The sequence below is a fragment of the Hirundo rustica genome, chromosome 10, assembly GCF_015227805.2.
Source record: "Hirundo rustica isolate bHirRus1 chromosome 10, bHirRus1.pri.v3, whole genome shotgun sequence".
NCBI classification, from domain to species: domain Eukaryota; kingdom Metazoa; phylum Chordata; class Aves; order Passeriformes; family Hirundinidae; genus Hirundo; species Hirundo rustica.
In genome coordinates this window covers 6,652,996-6,674,129 of record NC_053459.1, presented here as the reverse complement: position 1 = coordinate 6,674,129, position 21,134 = coordinate 6,652,996, and the positions used below count along the sequence as shown (strand labels likewise).

The window sequence follows — 21,134 nt, the reverse complement described above, 5'->3', positions numbered from 1 at the left end:
GTATAACATGCAAATCTATTAGTAACTTCACACTTCTAGATAATTTGGTTAGCTCAGATTAAAAAAGTGCTTCTTACCTCATCTTGTGGCCTTTCTTGGTGTGAAACTCCCACTGACTAGAAGGGTTTGGGGATTTTTTTCATGAATAAGATCTCCTGGGCTGCTTCTTCTCTTTTTAGTTTCTAGGAGAGGAGATCTAATTTCTAAAAATTGCTATAAGACAACATTTAGAAAATGCATTTCAATTTCATTCGAAAAAGAAATCTTTGCACGGCTTTATTCTAAGGATTGCTTTTGAGTTGAAATACACATAATAAATCTTAATTCAAATGATTACTCATTTGTCAAAATTACTAGTGCCTGAAAATACAAACCAAGATTAGGAATTCATCCCTCAAGCGTAACTTAAATGAGGTAATTGTGATAAACTAATCATAAACTCTCATCAATCATCACATTTTTAACACAGCATGGACCAGGTCATTCAGCATTTAAAATCTTTTCCAGCAGCAGTACAGTGAAGCTGGAAATATTCTGCAACAGCACAAACCCTTCTTTGCAGAACATATGCAAGCTTAAACCCCCTTCCCTTTGTCCACAGGGAGCTGAACCACAGTCATACTCCATGTCAATAGAGCGTGGACACCAAGGATCATTTCCAGTGTCTTTATGCTTGCAGACCCTAAGAGTTCTAGAGACAAAACTGGAATTTGGTCACTTGGGGCATTGCATGGCTTCTGTCACCAACAAGAGCAAAGGGCACACAGCACTGCTTCTACTGAGCTGCAGGAGAGTTATTACAGGGCTTAAATGTATGTTGTTCTAGTAGTCAGATTCTTTCTTTCCCCCTACAACTAGGACGAATTAGAGGGATTTTGGTGAGAAAACTGGTTTGTCATCATGAGTTTGTACTGAATTTGGTAACTGGGGAAAAACTCTTCAGGCTCTGGGTCAAATTGCTTGTTGTTACAGTGAGAGAAAACAGTACACCTCCTCTAAATTCCTCATGTTTAAGGTTAGGTGGAGCAGGAACCTCTCCAGGTCTGAGCCTGCCCTTTCATGGCAGTGAAAAATTATCCAAGGTGGCACTGCCACAGTCTTGACATCCATCTGCACGTCTGCCACCTCTGCTCTGCTGGAACTCACTTTGAATTCACTCTGATGTGAGACAGATCTAGTTCTAATTAAAAAAAAAAAAAAAAAAAAAAAAATCAATCATTTTCCAAGAGTTTAGTTGCCCAGACTTGTTTACTGAATAGGATAAACTTGAGTGAGCGCTGGCATAAAACCAGAGGTAGAAATCTGCCTCAGGGAGTCAAGTGAAAAGTGAAATTGAGCAGCTAGATCAGCTTAAACTGCATACAAAATCCTAACAATTGTGGAAGTAGGGAGGCATCTTATAGCTATTCTTCAAAGGAACTGTTCAGTATCGACTTACCTGAAGTAGTATCTGAATAAGGTGAATAAGGCATTCAGCGTGTTCAAGAACATTTCTGAGTGATCAGAGAAAACAGAGCAGCTCCAGGAAGAGACTGACCTGCCCTGGAACAGGCAGTAACGTGGGATACAAGGGAATAACACATCTCTGACTCTGACCTGGATCCCCCACCCCCACCATGAAGATCCCAGTCACCAGACCACTGTGACAGAATCACTTGTCTGCCTGCCTTTAGTTTCCATGTCAAACTCTAAAAGCTTTCTGTTTTGTCCCCAAACAGAAAAGCGAGACTTAGAAAATACCAGCAAATTTTGTAGGACAGAAATATCTCCTTCTTGCTAAATATAATTTTTTTGTTGTAGTCCCATGAGCGCTGGGAACGCTCTGTCACCTCAGTTGGGAGAGAAGATATTTCTCAGGTATTTGTTTGTTTATGGATATTCTCTTTATGTCAATGTGAAGTACAAGAATAAGGCTGGGAAGGAAGAAAGAACATCTTTGAAAGATCAAATTACAGTTAAAAAAGAAACAGCCCTAAAGGAAGGAAAAGTAGAGTACTTGCTACGCGGTGTAACAGCTCTCTGAGACACAGAAACACAAGCTGGGCCTGCCAAGCTGGGCCACAGGGGGCATTTCACTCCTAGCTGGTGTTTCACCTCTTCAGAGCTTCCACTGGGTTATCATTACTGCTTTCTGTGATATTTTCAAGTTTTCATCTCACACCAAAAGTATAATTATGTTGGAAAAAGTGAAAGAAAAGGGAAGACAAGGCAGGATCAAATTACCACTTATGGGATCATGAGAAGATGCTTTCTATTTCTGAATGTTTTTCATAGCATGACCCAGACATTTTTCTAAGAAATTTCAATTTCCAACAGATTTAACCCTTGAGAGTGAAGCAATGTGAGGGGTTAGGAATCTGTTAAACTCTTAAAGCATAATTCTGAAAGATTTCTTTTTTTTTTTTTTTTTTTTAGTTAATACCTCTAAAAGTACTATTTAGATATATGTTCATTCTAGCAGTGTCAATTAAGAGCTTATACAGTGATTTCACTTTGCCTACTAGAGAGAACTCCTTACTGCTCTTGGTCCTTCCCTTGAAAAAACAGTAAACAGCATATCTGATTTTCCAGATTTCAGGATAATGAAGAGCCTCCCTTTTTGTAAGAAAGAAGCTTTTTAGAAGCCTACCCACTCTCTAAAACATTGACAATATTCTTGCCCTGGCAGCAAGCCACCAAAAAATGAGCTTCAGATAGTTGCTGCTGCTTTATCCGTTCCACAAGGCTTTGGCCAGCCCCTCATTCAGCTGGCTTCCCCAAGTCCATAATCCCCAGTGTTTAATGGCTGATAACCCATACTGACCATCTACCCAGTGACAATGTCAGCCACAGCTCTCAGGCTCTCATCCTCCTCTGTAAGTACAACACAAGCCCCAGCTCTCACCCTCTCCCTGGTATTTCCTTTTGGTTGCCTGATTCTTCTGACATCCTGCTCTGGGACTGGACAAGGACCACACTTGCAGCCCTCTCTGAGCCTTCAATGACATTTCCAGCTGTTTTTCTTTCCCGTTCTGCTTCTTAATGACTTAACAACTGAGCTCTACGGTGTGCCAGATCTAGATCTAGTTCACATAAGCTGAAGGAGTTTCTCTGGACGTATCGTCACGTGCTGATTAAAAGCTATCCTGACATATCATTTAGCAAAACCAATATAAAAGTCATAAAAAGGAAGCCATTTTACACATACAGACCAACACACGGATTTTATATTGTTGCATAAATTACCACATACAGAAAAAAATCACGGTTATTTATGCAACGGGGAGAAAGCAAGCACAAAGAATAGCAGAGCATTTCCCCTCTGTTAACTCCTCAGTTGCAACGTGGTGCAGATGACCTTTTTTTTGCTGAGGTTTACTAGCGTGTGGTGAAGAGCTGCACCCAGGCAGTCTACAAGCACTTGAACTGATGCGAGGATGTAACCAGACTCTGGAGCTCCAGAGGATTTATCCCTGAGGCAGAAAAACAATTACCTGAACGAAGACAGATATGGATTACTGAGTACTGAGATACTTACTGCCTAAACGAGGGAATATATCCTTATGGAAGTAGCGACGCTAAGGAAGGGGAGATGAGGCAAATGACCGAGCGGGTGCGAAGCCCTGCCGGAGAAGGAGAGGCGGATAGCAGCCAATCCTGTGGTGTAATCAGGAGTGCGCTTCCCGGCAGGAGGGATTAGGCTGAGTTTCCCAGTTACATTCCTCCATCTCAGGGTTTCACTCCTGGAGAAGAAATGCACCATATGCACCAGATCTGGAAGCAGTTCAGGAAAGCCCCCCTCTGCCACCCCCTTTCCTCCCTCAAAGCCGGCGCTCTCCACTCATAAGCAGAGAGGTGCAGGGGATGGGCGGCAGCGCTGCGCCCCGGGGCTGAGGGACGGGAGGTCAGTGCCGGGGCAGGACCCCTCCCGCTGTGGGGTGGCCGTGCATGGAGGAGAGGGGCTGTGGCATGAGGTGGGACGGGGTGTGTGGGTGCTCGCTGGGGGAAGGGTGCCTTGCTGGGGAGGGAGGGAGCGAACGGAGGAAAGGGCTGCCCTGCACCGAGGGAAGAAGCCCCGCTGCAGGAGCTCAAGGGGGATGGAGGTGGGGGGGCCTGTGAAGGTGGGGGGCCTCTGGGGCAGGGATTGCTGCCTTTTGGGGGGGCCCTTGGGGAGGAGGGAGTCAGCCTCCCGGCGGAGGAGGGACCTGCGCTGGAGCGCTGGAGGGGACCGGGGGACTGAGGAGGTCTCTGCGGGCAGGGGTACCGAGACCGGGGTGGGAGGCTCTGAGAGAGGAGCTTGGGGAAGAGGGGAACGACACGACACCGGAGGGGTCTGCGGGGCTCGCAAAAGATTTTGGTGGCGTTGAGAGGGTCTGCGGGGGAGAGCTCTGAGAAGCTCTGGGGGAACTCAGGGGTCAGGCGGGAGATCTGAGCGCTCCGAGGGAGCGAGGCTGGGAACTGCCGGGCTTTGAGGGGTCCCGGGAGGGATTTTGGGGAAGGCTGAGGGAGCTCCGCCGGGGTTTGGCAGAACTCCGTGGAGCCTCAGAGGAAATCTGGGAACGATGAGAGGGGCTGCAGAGGCTAGGGGGGCTCCGAGGGGCTGGTGGAAGCCTGCGGGGGGGGGGCTCTGATGGGGATTTTGAGAGGGTCTCTCTGGGAAACATCTGTGGGGAGGCTTTGAGGGGAGTCTGAGGGGAGGCTCTGAGAGGATTTGTGGAAGCTGTCTAGAGATTTTAGGGTAGAGCCATAGGGACACTTTGGAGAAGGGGGTGGGTGATAGAGATACGCTTGAGGAGACGCGAGAGGCTCTGAGGAGGCTTGGGCACTCAGAGGGCTGGGGCGGGGGCGCGGCTGCGGGGGCGCCCCGGGGGTGGTTGCAAGGCCCCTCTCCCTCCCGTGCAGGCTGCTGCCTTCCTACCCCCGTTACCGTGGCAACCGCCCGGGCTCCCCCAGCCCCGCACCGCCGCCGCCGCTGCCTCCGGATCTGCCGGGCAGCCGCCTGCCGCCGCCGGCCATGGAGCTACTGGCCGCGGCCCTCAGCGCCGCCTGCGCCTTCGACCAGGACGGCTCGGCGGGACAGCTCAGCAGGTGAGGGGGTGCTGAGGGCGGGGGGCGCGGGGCGCGGGCGGGCGCAGGGCCCGCTGTCCCGCCGCTGTCCCGCCGCTGTCCCGCCGCTGCTCTGAAGGCGCCTCCGCCTCCCCACAGGGAGCCCGCCGCCGCTGAGGAGACCCCCGCCGCCGGCACGGCCGAGGCACCGCCAGCACACCCCATGACGGCCGACTCGTGGAGGAACCTGATCGAGCAGATCGGTAAGGAGCCGTGCCCGCCGCGGGATGTCCGGCCGCCGCTGCGCCCTCACACAACTTCGCCGCTTCTCCCGCTCCCCGCACGGACGGCGGCACAGCAGCCCCTAGAGGTGCCCCTCAGCCCGGCCGGACTGCACCTGCCGGGCCCCTGAACCCCCAAACCCGGAGCGACAGACAAGCGGGGCACACTTGGGAGGGAGTCTAGGGCGGGGTAAGGGCTTGTGCTGCAGGACCCCAGCTCCCTGTCCTTGCTGGGAACGCCCTCACCGTTGGAGAAAAAAAAAACAGTAGCTTGGCTCTTTGAGATCTTTAGGGGCATCAGGTTTGCACGTCGCTCGGCAGGGGATTAATGCTATCACGGAACAGCCTGACCCTTGTTTATAAAAAAGGATTATTCTAGTGGTTACGAAACAATTCGTCATTAAGACTACCCAAAACTTTTTACTAAAATATGATTTTGCGTACTCCAAAAGGCATAAGACTAACGTATTTTGTCACCCATCCTGTTGGACATTAGTTGTATGCACCAGGTTCTGCATCTATTCAGTGTAACAGCCATGGGCATAGCACTTTCAACACAGGAATGAGTTATTTTATCCTTTGTGGGTCTCCAAAAAGGCAAAGTTGAGGTTATCTGGGTGGCTGTGGAGGAGAGGATTGTTAATCTTTTGCTCTTATGGTATTTTCTTTTATTTTTTTTTACCTTTATCTTTTGTGGGATGGGGAGAGAATCTCCACAGTGCTTGTTTCTTGGTTTCCCACATCAGAATTGTGACATTCCTCAGAGGGATTTCATCAACAGCAAAGTTAAATCCCATCCTGAGGCAGATTTTGTGGTGGGAATATAGAATCTTTGTTTTTAAACACTCCTGCTCAGTTTCAGGAAATAGAATCAACATACTTGAATCTAGAGGGCAGGAATGCAGCACTTAGCATGGGAAAACCCAATAGATAACTGATGAGCAGCAATGCAAACCTCCCTGGCAGGAACAAAAATGTTTCTCAGGCTGTCTCTGCTGTTTGCTGTCAGGCTGTGGCATGCAAGGCTGATCCTTGGTACACCTGATGCCACTGGGACAGTGCTGGAGAAGGAGGCTGGTGTGAAACCAGCAGCCTGCCAGCATCTGTCCTACAAACCAGCTGAGTTTGGGGCCTCCTGGAGGAAAGTGGTGAACAATTTGCATGGGTGTTGCCAGATCTGTTGCCTGCTTTTGCCTGTGTAGTTACTAACCTACCAAGGGAGCTGTGTCAAAACGCTGTCAGTTTACTGCGACTGTGCACCTCAGAGGTAGAATAAAAATACTAAAACCAGCAGGAGTTCAGAGCAACCCTGTTGCTATATTCATATATATTTTTATGTACTGTATATCAGAGGGAAGCTGTGCAAAAGCTCTGCACTCTTCAGTGTAACTGCAAGTAGGTCTTTTGCACCCTTATGGAGGAGACTGGGTTTTGACAATCTGAGTTGTTATGTTTATCCCCACCAGAGATGTTACATCAAATGGCTGGATCTCACTCACTCCCTTCCCTCCCTCCTGCTTTTGAGACATTAGTGGACTCTGCCTGAAACTGGAGCAGAGAATTTCAGAGAAAACCTCCCTGGGCCTCCTGGGATTTTACACAGCTTTCAATGCAATAACATTTACTTTAAGAGCGCTGCTAACTCTCTAAGGTGAGGATTTCCACAATTAGTAACTAGTTTTTCAATTCCCCTCCCAGGCTTTAAGAGAACTGGGAAGGGAGACACTGACAGCAAAATTAAATGGAATAAACAAAAGGGAAATGTCTGTTATGTACTATAAAAATTATGTAAACATACCTTAGGAAAATCAGTCTTAAACACATAGGTCAACAGACCTAAGTGCTCTGACCACAGGGTTAACTGTTAGCCAGGTCACAGTAGGGACAGTTGGAACATTAAGCAATGAAGGGAGCTTGTATAGGTCTCTGATAATTTGTACTTGTTCACTTACTAAATGTAAGCATTTACTAAATAATTTTATAATCTGAGTCACATTAAGCTATTGATCTCAGCTTTTTTTCTACACATTCAGTCAGTTCTCAGACGTATTGTTCTCCCTTCAACATGTCGAAAGCTTGTTCCTTGACCTTGCATCTATTACCTCTCCTGTGCTGTGACCATCTCCTGTTTCATCTGGACAAGGCTTTGGCATAACTTCTCTGCTTCTCTCTTATCTACATAATTTCTCTACCCATTGTAACCTCTTTACCAACATATGGGTAGACCCTTAGGACCAAGACATCAGGGATATCTTTTATCCTTGCTACACAACCCTCCTTAATTCTTCCTACCCTCCTGCCTAAATGTTTACCCATCTTTTGTCCTCTGTACCACCTTTCTCCTTTCTCCCCATATTGCTTCCTGTGGTAGAGCTTCAGCCAGTCTCTCTTGCTGTCATTTTCAATTGAGTTCTGTTGGTGGATACTTTCCCTCAGTCAGATCTTTCCATGTCTGTGTTTGCTTTGTTTGCCACTGATGGCTCCATAGCTCTGGTCAGTCAGGGAACCTGAAAAGAAAACCAACTTTCATTATCTGGGTTTTTTTTCCTTAAAAGCAAGAGAAATAAGTCTTTTAAAGATGGCTTCTCTTCAGATCTGCACAAGGGACCCTAAATCCTCCTTACACAAAGCATCCTCTGACTTGCAGAGCAGAGCCGGCAGCACAACATGGCTGTATATCTGCAGTCAAACACTGCAAGTATAATTATCTGCAATTTAAGTAAAATAGATTACGTTTCAGTTTCCCAGTGTGTTTTCCCTTGAGCCAAACGCTGTTCACGCTGCTGCAGGATGTTGCTTCCCAGCTTGTCCTGCTCTCTGTGGGGCAAAAAGAAACCCAGAGCCCTCAAGCACAGGCTGACCATACAGGTCAGTACCACCAAAAGCAGCTCCAATTTAGCAGGCACTCTGCTACATACCTGAAGGAGCCTTTCCACCCTGCTACATCCTCAGCACCCTCCCTGATGGTGAAAAACAGCCTGAAATGCTTAGGAAAGCCATATAAACCTAGTTGACGCAGAGAGAAATTACATAAGTGGCAGCAGCATGCAAAACTTCAGGGGAAGTCTCCTCTGCTCAGTATTGTGTAGGAAGCTAACAGAAGACTATATGGTTTCCTAGGCACAGCTACCCTTACTGCTATTTTAATCTGGTGTTGAACATCTTTCCAGGAAGAACAGATAACAAGACACACTCACAGACTGCAGTAATGCTGTGCTTGTTCCTGTGCCTTTCCCCAGGATATTTCCTGTGTAATTTTAGCAGTGACTGGTACATAGCCTCATTGAAACTGGTCCAGAGATTTAGCAGGCAGCAACATCTACATTTCTGCCCACCTTAAACAAACTTTTAATCTCACTGTCTCTCACCTTATTGCACACAAATCTCAGATCAAGTATCATGAATACATGTGACCAGATAAATTTTAACCCGTAATGATTCAGACAAAATTAATTATTTAGCATGATGTTTTTAACATCAAAGGCTTTTCTCTTTATTCATTCATGTTACACTGCAATTCAAGTATAAACCAAGGGAGATAATGTAAACTCTGCTTCTTCAATTTCATTAAGGGAGGAAAGTGACTCAGTGTGCTCATGCTCTCCTGCTTTTACATGTCTTCTAAATTACATTTTATATTCAAGCAATTAAAATTCTGGGTCCTACAGATGGTTCGGAAAGAAAAATGGGACAGTTTGAAAGCCCTCAGAGAGATAAAGGATGTTCTAAAGATTGGCAGTGAACTTCAGGATTCCTACTTTTTCATGCTGTCAGTTGATATCAGAGTGAGGGCAAATCCTGTGCAATTTCCTGAAGTTAGTAGCTGAAACTTGGAAGGCACCCGGTGTTATTGATGTGCTGTCACATGGTGTGAACTCAGAGCCTGTTCCATAGTGCTGTAGCAAATAGGTACCTTTTGGGATGTTAATTTTCTATCTTCAAGCATCCTAGAAACTGAGAAGGAAAACAGCAGGATATTAAGCAACGCGTCCAAGGCTAACCATGAAATCCATACCAAAACAAACCTAGTAACTGTAGCTGGTTGTCCCAAAGCTTCGCCTGTCCAGTGCCAGGCAGCTCAGTGTTTCCTCATTAAGGATTTTTGTGGCCGTCAAATTGCTCCTTTTAAAGTAATTTCAATGTGTGTAGTATTACTTTTCCAGACACACATTTAAACATAGATATCAACCTATTTAACTTGCAACATAGTAATATAACAGAGAAAATCAAGGTTTAAAAGACATTTAAAAGCCTGACAAATCGCTTCTTTTATGTCCCCTGAGCGATCATGGATTCATCTAACTGTGTTACTAAATATTTTGTGAGAGCAGATTGTTAACAACACTTTAGATTTAGAAATGGCCTTCCATTTATAGTTTCCACTTCTGGCTGAAATAGGAATACCATAATTGGCTTTTCACTCTGCATGGAAGGGACATCTCTCACCTCTGCTGAGGTGAGCTAGTGCAAAGCAATTGTCCTTTCCCACAATACTTTCCTACTATCTTGTTCAGTTGTAACCTCTCAGACCTGTTACGTTCCTTCCCAGGGCTCTTGTACCAGGAATATCGAGATAAATCTACGCGCGAGGAGATTGAAACCCGGCGATTGCAAGATTCCCAGACAGACCCTGAGGAGACTTCACCCAGTGAGGAAACCCCATCTGAAGCAGAACCCACAGTTGAAAACAAAGCTCCACCACAAATCAATTTGCTGAGAAATTCCAACTCCAGGTTCAACTTATGGCAGGATCTTCCTGAGGTCCAGAACAGTGGTGTCCTCAGCATCCTCCAACCAGATGAGATCAAGCTGCAGGAGGTAATGGAGGAAGGCAGAATATTTCTTAACTCTGTTGCTGCTTAAAAAATGGAGGGTGAATTAGGCCAAATGATCAAGATTTAAAAACTAAAACTCCACAGTAGTCACAGACAAGCCTTGTCCTGTTGAGTACTTTGAGTTGCTCTAGTTAGAACACCAGTCACTCTTTTTTTGTGAAACTGCAGGTGTTGTTCTATATGCTATTGCTGCTGGACATTCCCTTAGCAAACAGGAACTTCTTTTCCCTTTTCTGATTCAGTATTAGGAGCAATTTACTAAGGAAGAGGGATGTTTGGGAGGTTTTTACAAAAGGGCTATTGGTTCCATTAGTGCACATTAATCGTTTTCTGAAGTTACTATTGGGACACACCTTTCCACCAGAAATCTTAGAAGACTTCAACCATTACCTGTAAAGTTTTGAACATGATGACATTAATAGAAATAGAAGAGATAGAGATTGATAAACTTCCTTATATTTAATTGTTGTTACTTGGAGTCTATTGCAAACAGTAAGGAATAATGACAGGTACATTTGCATTTAGCTGCGCAGTGCAGTGACATCACTATTTTAGAGCCACGTGCTGTGACTTACAGGACTGCATCAGACAGTGAAAGGAGTGGGTGGGGGTAGCTGTCACAAGTGGTGACAACATCAGTCACACCACAATTTACAGCTGGTTGCTATTTTGGGTATGGTGGGGAGTGTGAGTGCTCTTTGTCACTGCATGGCGCTGCATTCATAGCCAGCAGAGGGGAGGGCAGACCTTGGTCGGCGTGCGAGGAGTGGGCTTCCCAAGGCTCTCTTTCCAGCTGTACTGCTGCACCAGGATCGCTTCTGATGAGATGGTTGTGGCAGCGTATCTGCTCAGCCCTGGCTCACAGCATTGTACCCAAAGTGCTGAAGAACAACTCAGGGTGCAAGCAGTCCCTCCTAAGTTCCCTTAGACTTCCATAATCCACACTGTTGAACACCTTGTGCACACAGTGCCAGTGCTGGCTAGGGCTGTAACTTGACTGTGGCACTGGAAAGGCTCGTCTTGTGCACCCCAAGGATATGATGGGCAAGGCTGTGTTATTCACTCCCTTAGTGGAGGGAACTGGTGTTTATATACTGTAGTTTGGGCTGGCAAGCACAGGCTGTTAGTGTATCAGGGTTAGGGTTGAGGGTGAATGAAAGGATTTGTTGTTTTTCCATGTTCTTCTGCACTGGTTATTTGGATTTGTTCTGTTTACCTGGCAAAACATAGTACTTCCAAGTGCCAGCATTACAAACACAATACGGCATTTGAAAAAACTATAAGCTTTTATTTTTAGTTTTGCTTCAAAATGAAGCAATTTTTATGGAGAAATAATTTACTCAAAAGTATGTGTTATAGATTTCAAAGCTTGTCATTTTTGTTAAGTTACATTCATTACCTGCATATGTTGTGGGGAAAAAAAATCTCTGTGCTGCTAAAACTCAATATTAATTGTGCTCAATATTCTTCTCTCTGTTAAAATAACCAGAGTAATAAAGCAGCTGGAGAATGGGACAGTGCTGTCAAAAAGAAGTGCTGTGCTTTCTCCACTGTTACTTTATCAGACCTGAAATTTTCTTCCTTCTTGTTCTGGGATTAGCACAGTAAGAGATTATGAAATTGCTCAAGGCCAGAAAGCTGTGAAATTGGCTAAACATTGAACAGATAGAGTGGAGAGTTTGCTTTGTGAGGAGAAATAAGGTCAGAAAACAAGGAGGGCTAGAAAAATCACTGAAGCTGTTGAAGAGATGATGTTGAATTCAGCCTTGCTATAAGCAAGCACTACTTGTTCCTACAGTTCTGTAACTCTACTCATGTTGGATGTGAACTGTGAGAGTGAGCTGTATGTGAGGGCTTAATTTAGTGAATGTAGAATGCTCAGCTTCATAAAGGAGAATTGGAGAAGTTTTCCTGAAGTACAGGACAGCAGAAATCCTGGAGTAAACATCTTAAGGACAAAACTGTATTTTCTGATCCATTTTATCTTCAAAGCTGTAGTAAACACTGGGACTAGAAAAGCTTGCATGTCTTTAGCCAGGAAAGATATTATAAGAGCATTTTTTTGACCAGGGGGAGAAATACTGCTACAGAGATGGAAAGAAAGTTGAAGTTAACACCCTACTTCATAGCTGAGGAAGGGAACATCACTGTAGCTGTGACAGAGCAGGGCTTAAACAGTCAAGGAAAAAGTTGGTTATCTGAAATAATCTTCAAAGTGACAGAGACTAGAACAAAAAGAGAAATCCAGTGTTCATTAGTGGCAAGGATGGAAAATTACTGAGCAGCTTATCAATGCAAGATAAAAAAAAAAAAAAAACAGGTTTTCAAGTATCAAATTTCAAGCATCAAAACAAGAAACTTGACTGAAAGAGCAGTGGATGCTTGAAAAATGTCACAGAAAGTGATTTTTTATTTTCCCCACTGGAACAAACAAGCCAGATATTTTCACTATGGATTTCATTATTTCTTTGGTATAACCTGCATTCTGGACCTGCCCTTGCATGTCTGGCACCCTCCATTATGGCAAACAGCAAACATACACAAATTCTGCAGTCAGATTTGGCAGAAAAAAATTCCTGACTTGGAGTCTCTGGAAAGCTGCAGTGCAAAATGATTGGAGGTGTCAATTTCCAGGATACCTGGAAGGGACAGGCTATCCCAACACATCCTGTATATCTTTGCCTGTTTCCCCTTCTCTCATTTATCAAATAAAAAGGTACAGTTAAAGCTGTAAAAGTTACATTTAGGACTGAGCCAGTCATGCAGAAAGAGAGAGGTTCTCTCAAGAGATTCACCCAGTACCTGGGTACTTCTGGGAGAAGCTGAGCTGATACTCCTCCACTTTTCTCATTAGGAATCTGGCCTTGGGAAAAAAAAAAAAAAATCTAGCATCCCCCTCTTCCTTAAGCACTGTCTGTTCCACGGTCACTGACTGAGTTCATCTGTATCACCACCCTTTGCTCTGTCTTCCTTCTGGGGGCTGTGCAGTCACGACCTCCTCCTCTGGTGCAGAAAACCACTTGTTGGACTTAAGTGCCCACTGGGAACATTTCCTAGGCTGCCAACACTACAAAGAGGTGAAATGTTGCTTCAACTGCTATTTTAGCAGCTCTGGGTTGAGTAACAGTCCCTCCTTGCTGTACCCATTCACCCAGATCTTGGACTGCAGCACAGGGTCAGGGACACACCCCAAGTTCTTATGTGATGCACAGTGACATTTCCCGGAAAAGGCCAAAAACTGATCAGTGGAAAATTCCAAATAATTTCTTTAAAGAGTAAAAACAGACAACAACCAAGCCAGGACCGACCCCCAGCTGATTTAGAATATATTTTTCTATATGCACATGACAAAACCACTGCATGTACCTGTGGCTCCATCAGACCTCCTCAACTTTAGCTGGGTCCCAGCAGCTGCTGAGAGCCAGCAGAGCTCAGGAACTGGCACCTTTACTGCCTGGCCAGCTCCCCTCTCAGCAGGGTGCAGCAGAGGAGCTGTGGGCACAAGGGGAGCATTGAAGCAGCTTTAGATTCAAGGGAACAAAACTTTCACTGAACTGCCAACTACCTTTCTTAGTAATGGCAGCATGGGCCCCAGGACAAGGAACCCAAGATACCCCTTCATTAAGAGATGCCTGAAGGATCTAACAGCTTTTTGTTGTGTTGAAGCTCTTGTGAGAATCTTCAGTTAATCTTACCTCAACAAATGGATTCAGTAGTTGTGTAAATAAACACCTTTGGTATCTAACTCTGAGCAGAGACAGCTTCTACTCACCCAGAGAGTAAGGGATCTCTGTGTGGTAATAGTGGAATGTCCCTGCAGCGCTTGCAGTAGGTAGAAGACTATAGCTACATCTCATTAAATTGATTTTTATCTCTGAACCAAACCATCGGTTTGTCTTTCTGCTTCCACAGACCACATCCTTGGCCTGAGGAAACCAGGCTTTTCTCCAGAGTTTTCTCTTCTAACAGGATAAGCAAAGGCTGAAATTTGAAGATTATTTATGATTTCTGGTAGTAGTTAGGGGCTACTGTGTCTTGTCCAGGTCCATTGTAAATTGGGGCAGAAAAGTGTATGGCCAGGGCTGGCCAGGGAGCCTCACTTGGACAGTAACAGCTGTATTTCCTCTAGGTCAGGGCTGATGGTTGTGGGAGGAAAACTTCCCTGTTGAACCCACTGTCTGCTGTAACACATGGCAAATGAATTGTGGGCTTACCTCTCCTCCCTGCAGCCTGGGCCTGCAGGATGGGTGCAAGGTCCATGGCTGAGCAGCACAGATGTTCTCATTAATGCCCCGTGTTTCTCTGTAGAAGGTATCTGTGCTGACTTCCCTCTTTGGGACTTTTCCCCAGGCCATGTTTGAGCTGGTTACTTCGGAAGCATCGTATTACAAGAGTTTGAATCTGCTGGTGTCTCACTTCATGGAGAATGAACGTCTGAAAAAGATCCTACACCAGTCTGAGGCACACATCCTCTTCTCCAACGTGCTGGATGTCATGGCTGTCAGCGAGCGGTAAGTTGGCTGCTGAATGGCACTGAAAGCAGTAGCTTTAGGTACCTACAGTTGTAGAGGGATGGAGGAGCTGACTTCTCCTGGGAATTGCCCGGGACAGATAGCTCACCGTTAATATGGATGCTGACTTTCTTATTTAGCTTCCTGTTAGACCTTGAGCAGCGGGTGGAAGAGAACATCGTGATCTCGGACGTGTGTGATATTGTCTACCAGCACACAGTTAATCACTTCTCTGTGTACATCACCTATGTCTCCAACCAGACCTACCAGGAGAGAGCCTACAAGCAGCTTCTGTGAGTTCTAGAGCTTTTGCTGGACTATTTTGCAAAATTGTACAGGTCACAGATTTAGCTGTAATTTTGGTATCTGTGACAAAGGCCTAGACAGCACAGAAATGGGGTTTCCCACTTCATGATTTCTTACTGCATCTATAAAAAGAAAACAATTAAAGGCTTTATGGTAAGGATGGGTTGGTGCAGGTAACATGGCAAGTAAATTCAAAGCCAGCATTTCTCAACTGTAGGAAATATTTACAGTGCATGCAGGGCTATGTACTTGTGCAGTGCATGTATTTTTAAACTGCAAGTACAGGCAAGCAATGGAAGGCCGAGAATATAATATAGATCTCTGATGAGAAGAGCAGCCACTGCTTTTCCCAACCTTCTCAGCAAGGCATTTTGCTTTCTCCAATTTCATAACTATTCTTTTTCAGAACAATAGGATTTTCTTAAAAGGAGAGGGGGAAAAAAGATATTTTCTTTATGTTCTAGTGTTATACACACAGACCTAGGCCTGAGGACATAATCCAAGATATTTTTGTAGTATTTTTCAAGTGTAGCAAGTCTTTTGGTCCAGTAGGAATTCTCTGATACCAGCTCAAAACAAGTGCCCTACAAGCTTGTCTTTGAGAGGAGGAGAATCAATTTTTCTCTAGTTACAATGTCCTGGATTCTTTCAGGACAGCCCATTGCACATGCTGCAGTGTGTCTTCTCCTTTAGCATCAGTGGTTCAGGTGAGTGAACAATGTCTAGTCCTTGCATTTCTCTGCTCTTTAACTTTTGAGGAAAAAACCCCAAACATTTAAGGGGCCTTTATTGAGTTTGGACAGCTGTTCTCTCCAAAAAGAGAGTACCACAGGGTTTCCTTCAGTCAGAGGTGAGCAATACAGCTGCAGAAATTTTGCCTACAGCCATTACCTAAACACTTAGAAGCAAAGCAGCAACAGGCTGGGTTACTTAAGCCTGAAAGGGACCTGCTGGAGGTGAGGTACTCCTAGATGTGAATTCAGAGGGCAGCATTTCTTTTGTCTGCAGGAATACATAAAGCAAATTGAAAAGAACAGTCTCCCTTCCCCAGGCTCCCAGCTAGCACAGGAATTTTGCAACACTTGGCTGAACTCAAAGCCTGAGGTGTGTCACAGTTCCCCCCATTTGACTGTTCCTCATGCAGCTCCATTCTGCTGTGAGTCATACTGTCACACAGGTACCTGCTGCAGCAGGGAGGAACGCTGCCAATGGCTTCTTTTGAATGTTGTAAGGAACACACAGCACAGACAGGTTTTGCAGTTAGCGGCCTCTTTGCATGCATGCTGTTTCCGCTAGCCAGGACTCCTGCAGCACAAGCCTTGCTCAGGCTCTCTCAGTCTGTGGCTGCCAGGAATCTTTGTGTGCCTGTGGCAGCCGGGAGTGCTCTGCTCTGCACAGCTGGGCCACAGACCCAGCTGTGCCCTCATCTCCTGCAAGCATCATCAGGGAAGGCACGAGCATGACCCCTGCCCTTCTCAGGCCAGATAGTGAGCTCCATCTTCTAGCTAAGCAGCAAGGAATATTCAAGCTTAAGCTTCTTTGTGGCTTGTCTTGTTCTTATGACTGTGTGAGTTTCACCTTATCACAGAGTTCCAACTGTGTAAAAATATATAATTATGCCTCTGACTCATTTACTTGCACACACACCCCATTCACATACACCTACACGTGCAGTGTATGCTGCTGAGCTAGATATGAACACACGTGAACACTGCCATGCCTTGTGCATTAGAAATCTATTTTTTCCCTCCCCCAACACTATAAATAGTTTTAGATTTAAACTAAAATACACCCAGAGGCATTCAGTCCCCTCCTTCCCTCTTCTCTCCTATTGGGAGAGGCCAGGCAGATGCTGTCTCTGGGACCAAGATGCTTTTGGGTCACCAGAGTCCCAGGCAGAGTAGCACTCAAAGTTCTCAACTCCTCTATCTCTCCTCAGGCAGGACAAACCAGCCTTTCGGGAAGTGATCTCACAGCTGGAGCTGGATCCCAAGTGCAAAGGCCTGTCCTTTTCTTCCTTCCTGATTCTGCCATTTCAAAGGATCACTCGACTCAAACTGCTGGTGCAGGTAGAGTTTTGCTCTTCTCTCTCTCACAAAGGACTTCTGGATCACTCCTGGAATTTTGCTCTCCAGCAGCTCTGAATAGGGCTTAGATACAGCCACAGCTGACCCTAGAATTGGATGAAGCCTTTCCACAGAGTCAGACATTCTCTACAACTATGGAAAAAGGATTTCAGTCACTCAGAGTCCATCCCCAAATTAGTGTTGAATTTGCCAGATAGCTTTTACTAACTGAAAGAGTTGAGAAGGAGCTTTGTCGAGCTGCCAGAAGGGGTAGCAAGAGTCCATTAACCCAGCTACCTGATGGTTAGGATGGTGACACACACATGCAGAACAGCTGGGTGACATAGGGATGCTACACCATGGTGACTTGGATCGGTCAGCCATTTTCCTCCTGTGCTTTGCCATCTTATCTAAACACTGCTGGAGAACATGCTTCTAGGGATGAGGAAACAGCTCAGTCCCAAATGGTCTTATCCCAGTGGGATTACCAATAACACTGTCTCTTAGTGCCAGGTCTACTTTTTCGTTCATTTATTTTTATAAAATAAGAATCTACCTGTTATAGTTCTCGTAGATATAATGCCAGATGGGAACAGGTTTTAGTGAGAAAGAGGAACTAAGAGGTGAGAGTCACTCTACTGTGTTACCTGTGTTGTAATTAGACTGATGGCCAGAAGTAATTTGTAGGCTAGCAAAGACCTTTCTGTGCTCTCACATTGGGATCAGCATTAACACAGCCTTTTCACTCCTTCAGAATATTTTGAAGAAAGTGGAAGAGAAATCTGACAGGGAATCCACTGCCCTGGATGCACATAAAGAACTGGAAACAGTAAGTTTGAATAGGTTAATGCAAGTCCATTAAGACTAAACCACCATGCTTATTTCACACACACACATTCCCCTGAAAAAATCCCCTGCAGACTACATTCTGTCCAGAAGCTGTTTCTTTGAATCTTGTCACTGTGTTTCAAGAGGGTTCTTTTCCTAAAGCCTGAAAGACAGACTAGTCTACTTGCACTTAGGTGTCAGGGACAGCGAATCCCTTGCTAACAATAGATGTATATTTCAGCCATAGGAAAGGGCAAAGAATGTTTTCCCTTAGAGTCTCCAAGAACACAGAATGGAGGCGATGGATCCCACTGAGAGATGTGATTAGGTGCAGAGTACAACTGTGTCAGGTTTCCCCCAACATAGCACACTTCTTCCTCTGACCTAGAATAACAGCTTCCTAATGAAGTACACTAGCCCTCTTCCCTGAAGCTGGTAGGTAGGTGTGGTGTTCAGCTGTGCTAGTTACTGATGCGTACAAAACCCCAGGAAGGCAGTGGCATGTTTCCCTTCTGGGCTAGTCCTGAAATGGCTAGGCAGGATAATATAATATCTGAATGGTCTAGACACAGCTGCAGCTACCTGGGCTGGGACAGTGTTTCAACCCTTCTCTGTCAGAAACTTGGAACATCTCCTGACTCCTGTAGTTCAACACAAGTATCTGAAGTTGAAAACTGTGCTAGACAGCCTGAGGATAGGCCTGCAGTTTCTGACTGAAACACTAGAACAGAACAGGCTCTTGGATTTGCCCTGAACCAGCCTAGGGAGTGTATACTTGGAGCTCACTAGGGATTAAAGACAGGGACTTTATCAATGAAGGATGTTCTGCATTGCGTTAATATTTGCACAATCCCTCTTGACACATCTGGTAGCCAATTATTTTTCCATTGGTCAGTAGCCTGAGGAGGGCTGTTCCTGTAGCATGCAGATGACTGTAGCTGCTGGTGGAAAAATGCTGCGTTTGTATTCATTTATCAGTGACTCACGTGATCAGTTCACTAATTCTTTTGCACAGTTAAACACTCACCTGTAAGCGTTTAAGATTAGATACCTAATATCCAGCTACATCCAGGTGTCACAACAGAGACCATCTGATGTTTACTTTTTCCATGGGCTTATTTTCTCTCTTCATATTTGAGAGACAAGAGCTGATCACAGTTTCAGTTACTGATGTTGTGATAGATTTTGAGTAGCAGAAACAGAGCACAAAGTGGAGCTTGTAAATTTTTCTACCTAGCCAGTTCTCAAGAGAGTTGCTCCTTATGAAACAGGCAGTGGCATCTAGGTTAAGGTCCCTGTAACAGTGTAGTGCTTGCACGTTGGTTGTGGTTTTTCGGTTAGAAGTTTGTACTCAGAACACAGCTGGGCTCTGTATGATGAACGGCTCTTTCCCTAGGATATTTCAGAGGCCTGGCATCTAGTGCTGTTTGGCAGAACTACAGCATTTGCATTTTTGAAAAGAAGATGTTTGGCTTCATTCTCTCCTTGAAGATGATACTGCACATGTACCTATCAAAATGAGATATATGGTGTGTCAGGATCTGGAAAACAAGCTGTTCCTTTTGCTGTGCAACCAGAAGCACTGTTTTAAATTGTCCGGTTCAGTAACAGAATGCAGCCACCTAATATGTCCCATATGTCCTCTGATAGTCAGCTTCCACCTGTAATACTTTCTGGGTGTTTAGGACCTTTTTGGTTGTTCAGGTTTTGAGAATTTTTTTCTCTTTCTCTTTTTCGTGCACCCACAGTGCTGATAAAAGAACTTGGCTTTGTCAATTCCTGTGTACAGCAGGGCACTTACCTAATCTCGGTCAGGCCTTTCCATGCTGCCCATCATCACTTACCTGCTTAAGGCCAGCAGAGACAAACCGTTGTGCTCTCTTTTCCCAGGTGGTGAAAGCATGTAACGAAGGTGTCCGGAAGATGAGCCGAACAGAGCAGATGATCAGCATCCAGAAGAAGCTAGAATTCAAGATCAAGGTATAAGCACAGGCTGGACAGTTTTGGTTCACTGTCTGCACGTTGCAGACAGCCTCCAAAGGGGCCCCTCTGAAGGGGCTGCTGCAGGCACAGCACCTCTGTGTGTGCTCAGCGCACACCCGCTGCAGAGGCTGGGGTAGCACCAAGGCCAGTGTGGTGTGCACGTACACAGGTGGGACGTGCTGGCATCACCTCTCCTGTGCACTGTGCTCCTGCTCCAGCACTCAGGTCTGGCTCTTCCCGCTTACCTCTCTTCAAATTCAGGTCAGCTTTCAGCTGTTATTTTACATACAAAATATGTTAAAGGTAGATGAAAGCCACAAAGCAAAACACTTAAAAACTGAAAAATACCCAAACAAAGACTGTTCCACCATTTTAATTCTTTCCAGGACTAATGCATTGTTCTCAGTCTCATTGTACTGTCTCTAAATACCTGCTGCTGATCTGTTTCAGCTCCATGAGGGAATTACTAAATCAATATTTAGGGGTGTCTGATCAGATCTCAGTTGACACATACCGTGAAATTCCAGTGCTGAGCATAAAGTTGTCAGTTCTTTTCTTGAGTGGTGTAGAGATGCTTCTCATGTCTGTCTGCTTCACAAACTTTAAGGATCGTGTTTAGCTTCCAAGCAATCTTTTTATGTACCTGAACAACCAAAACAAAACAAAAAATTTATTTTTATAGAGCACTTTACCAGTGTGTCAGGGCTACCACTGGACAGTAATAGATTAGGGAAGCTACACAGTTGCCTCCACCTCTTGTAAAGCTGAGGCTGTAATGACAGGCAGGAGCCGGTTCATCTCTGGAGCAGATCTGCCTTGAGGACTGGCATGGGTACGGCTCTTCTGAGGAAAAGAGTGCAAGGAGTTAAAAAGAAAGATTGTGCCACCATGCATGTGATGAGCATTGAGAGTGAAAGTGGAAAGAGTGACAGTTAAACAAGTATTTTTCAATATTTCAGTCATTTGGAAGTCTAGTGTTCTTCTAGTACAAGATGTGCTCTGTTCTGGGCTTCTTGGTTTTAGCACAACATGTGTTGAAACTCCAGCAGAAGTGCTGTGTTAGGTGTGTGGACAGTATCTCCTCCTGACTGGGACAGACCCAACCAGAGGAAACCTGTTTAGACTTGGGTTTTTTTGTAGCCAAAAGGCCAAATCCAAGGTTTTGGAAGTCAGTCTTACTATTTAGGAAAGTTCAGCCCAGGTGATGGGGTCTCTCAGAGAGAGGCTGTTGTTTTGTTCCAGCACCTTCCACTCTAGCATTGCCATCCTTAAATGCCTGTGCATCCTCGGGCCCCTGCT

The 21,134-nt window shown here is 45.3% G+C and overlaps 2 protein-coding genes across 7 annotated transcripts in view; one reads left to right on the top strand and one right to left on the bottom strand.

Annotated features, from left to right (window-relative positions):
• Positions 1-3,719, bottom strand: part of NEU2 (neuraminidase 2) — a 36,298-nt gene extending 32,579 nt beyond the window's left edge. For 2 of the 3 annotated variants that reach the window (XM_040074381.2, XM_040074382.2), the window contains exons 1-2: positions 3,518-3,719; positions 78-213 (exon numbers count right to left, since the gene is read on the bottom strand). The gene's annotated coding sequence lies outside the window, so the exon portion shown is untranslated. The remainder of the gene's footprint in view (positions 1-77; positions 214-3,517) is intronic. The other variant, XM_058421956.1, reaches the window with a different exon arrangement.
• The window catches only part of NGEF (neuronal guanine nucleotide exchange factor), a 47,884-nt gene that overhangs the window by 19,056 nt on the left and 7,694 nt on the right, over positions 1-21,134 (top strand). Inside the window, exons 5-13 of one of the 4 annotated variants that reach the window (XM_040074374.2) lie at positions 1,801-1,857; positions 4,882-5,067; positions 5,185-5,288; positions 9,856-10,124; positions 14,492-14,652; positions 14,793-14,945; positions 16,898-17,027; positions 17,779-17,853; positions 19,743-19,832. In XM_040074374.2, the coding sequence (XP_039930308.1) occupies positions 1,801-1,857; positions 4,882-5,067; positions 5,185-5,288; positions 9,856-10,124; positions 14,492-14,652; positions 14,793-14,945; positions 16,898-17,027; positions 17,779-17,853; positions 19,743-19,832 (1,225 nt within the window). Of the gene's footprint in view, positions 1-1,800; positions 1,858-3,649; positions 3,884-3,912; positions 3,954-4,881; positions 5,068-5,184; positions 5,289-9,855; positions 10,125-14,491; positions 14,653-14,792; positions 14,946-16,897; positions 17,028-17,778; positions 17,854-19,742; positions 19,833-21,134 lie in introns of those variants that run through there. The other 3 variants (XM_040074377.1, XM_040074376.1, XM_040074375.2) reach the window with 3 other exon arrangements.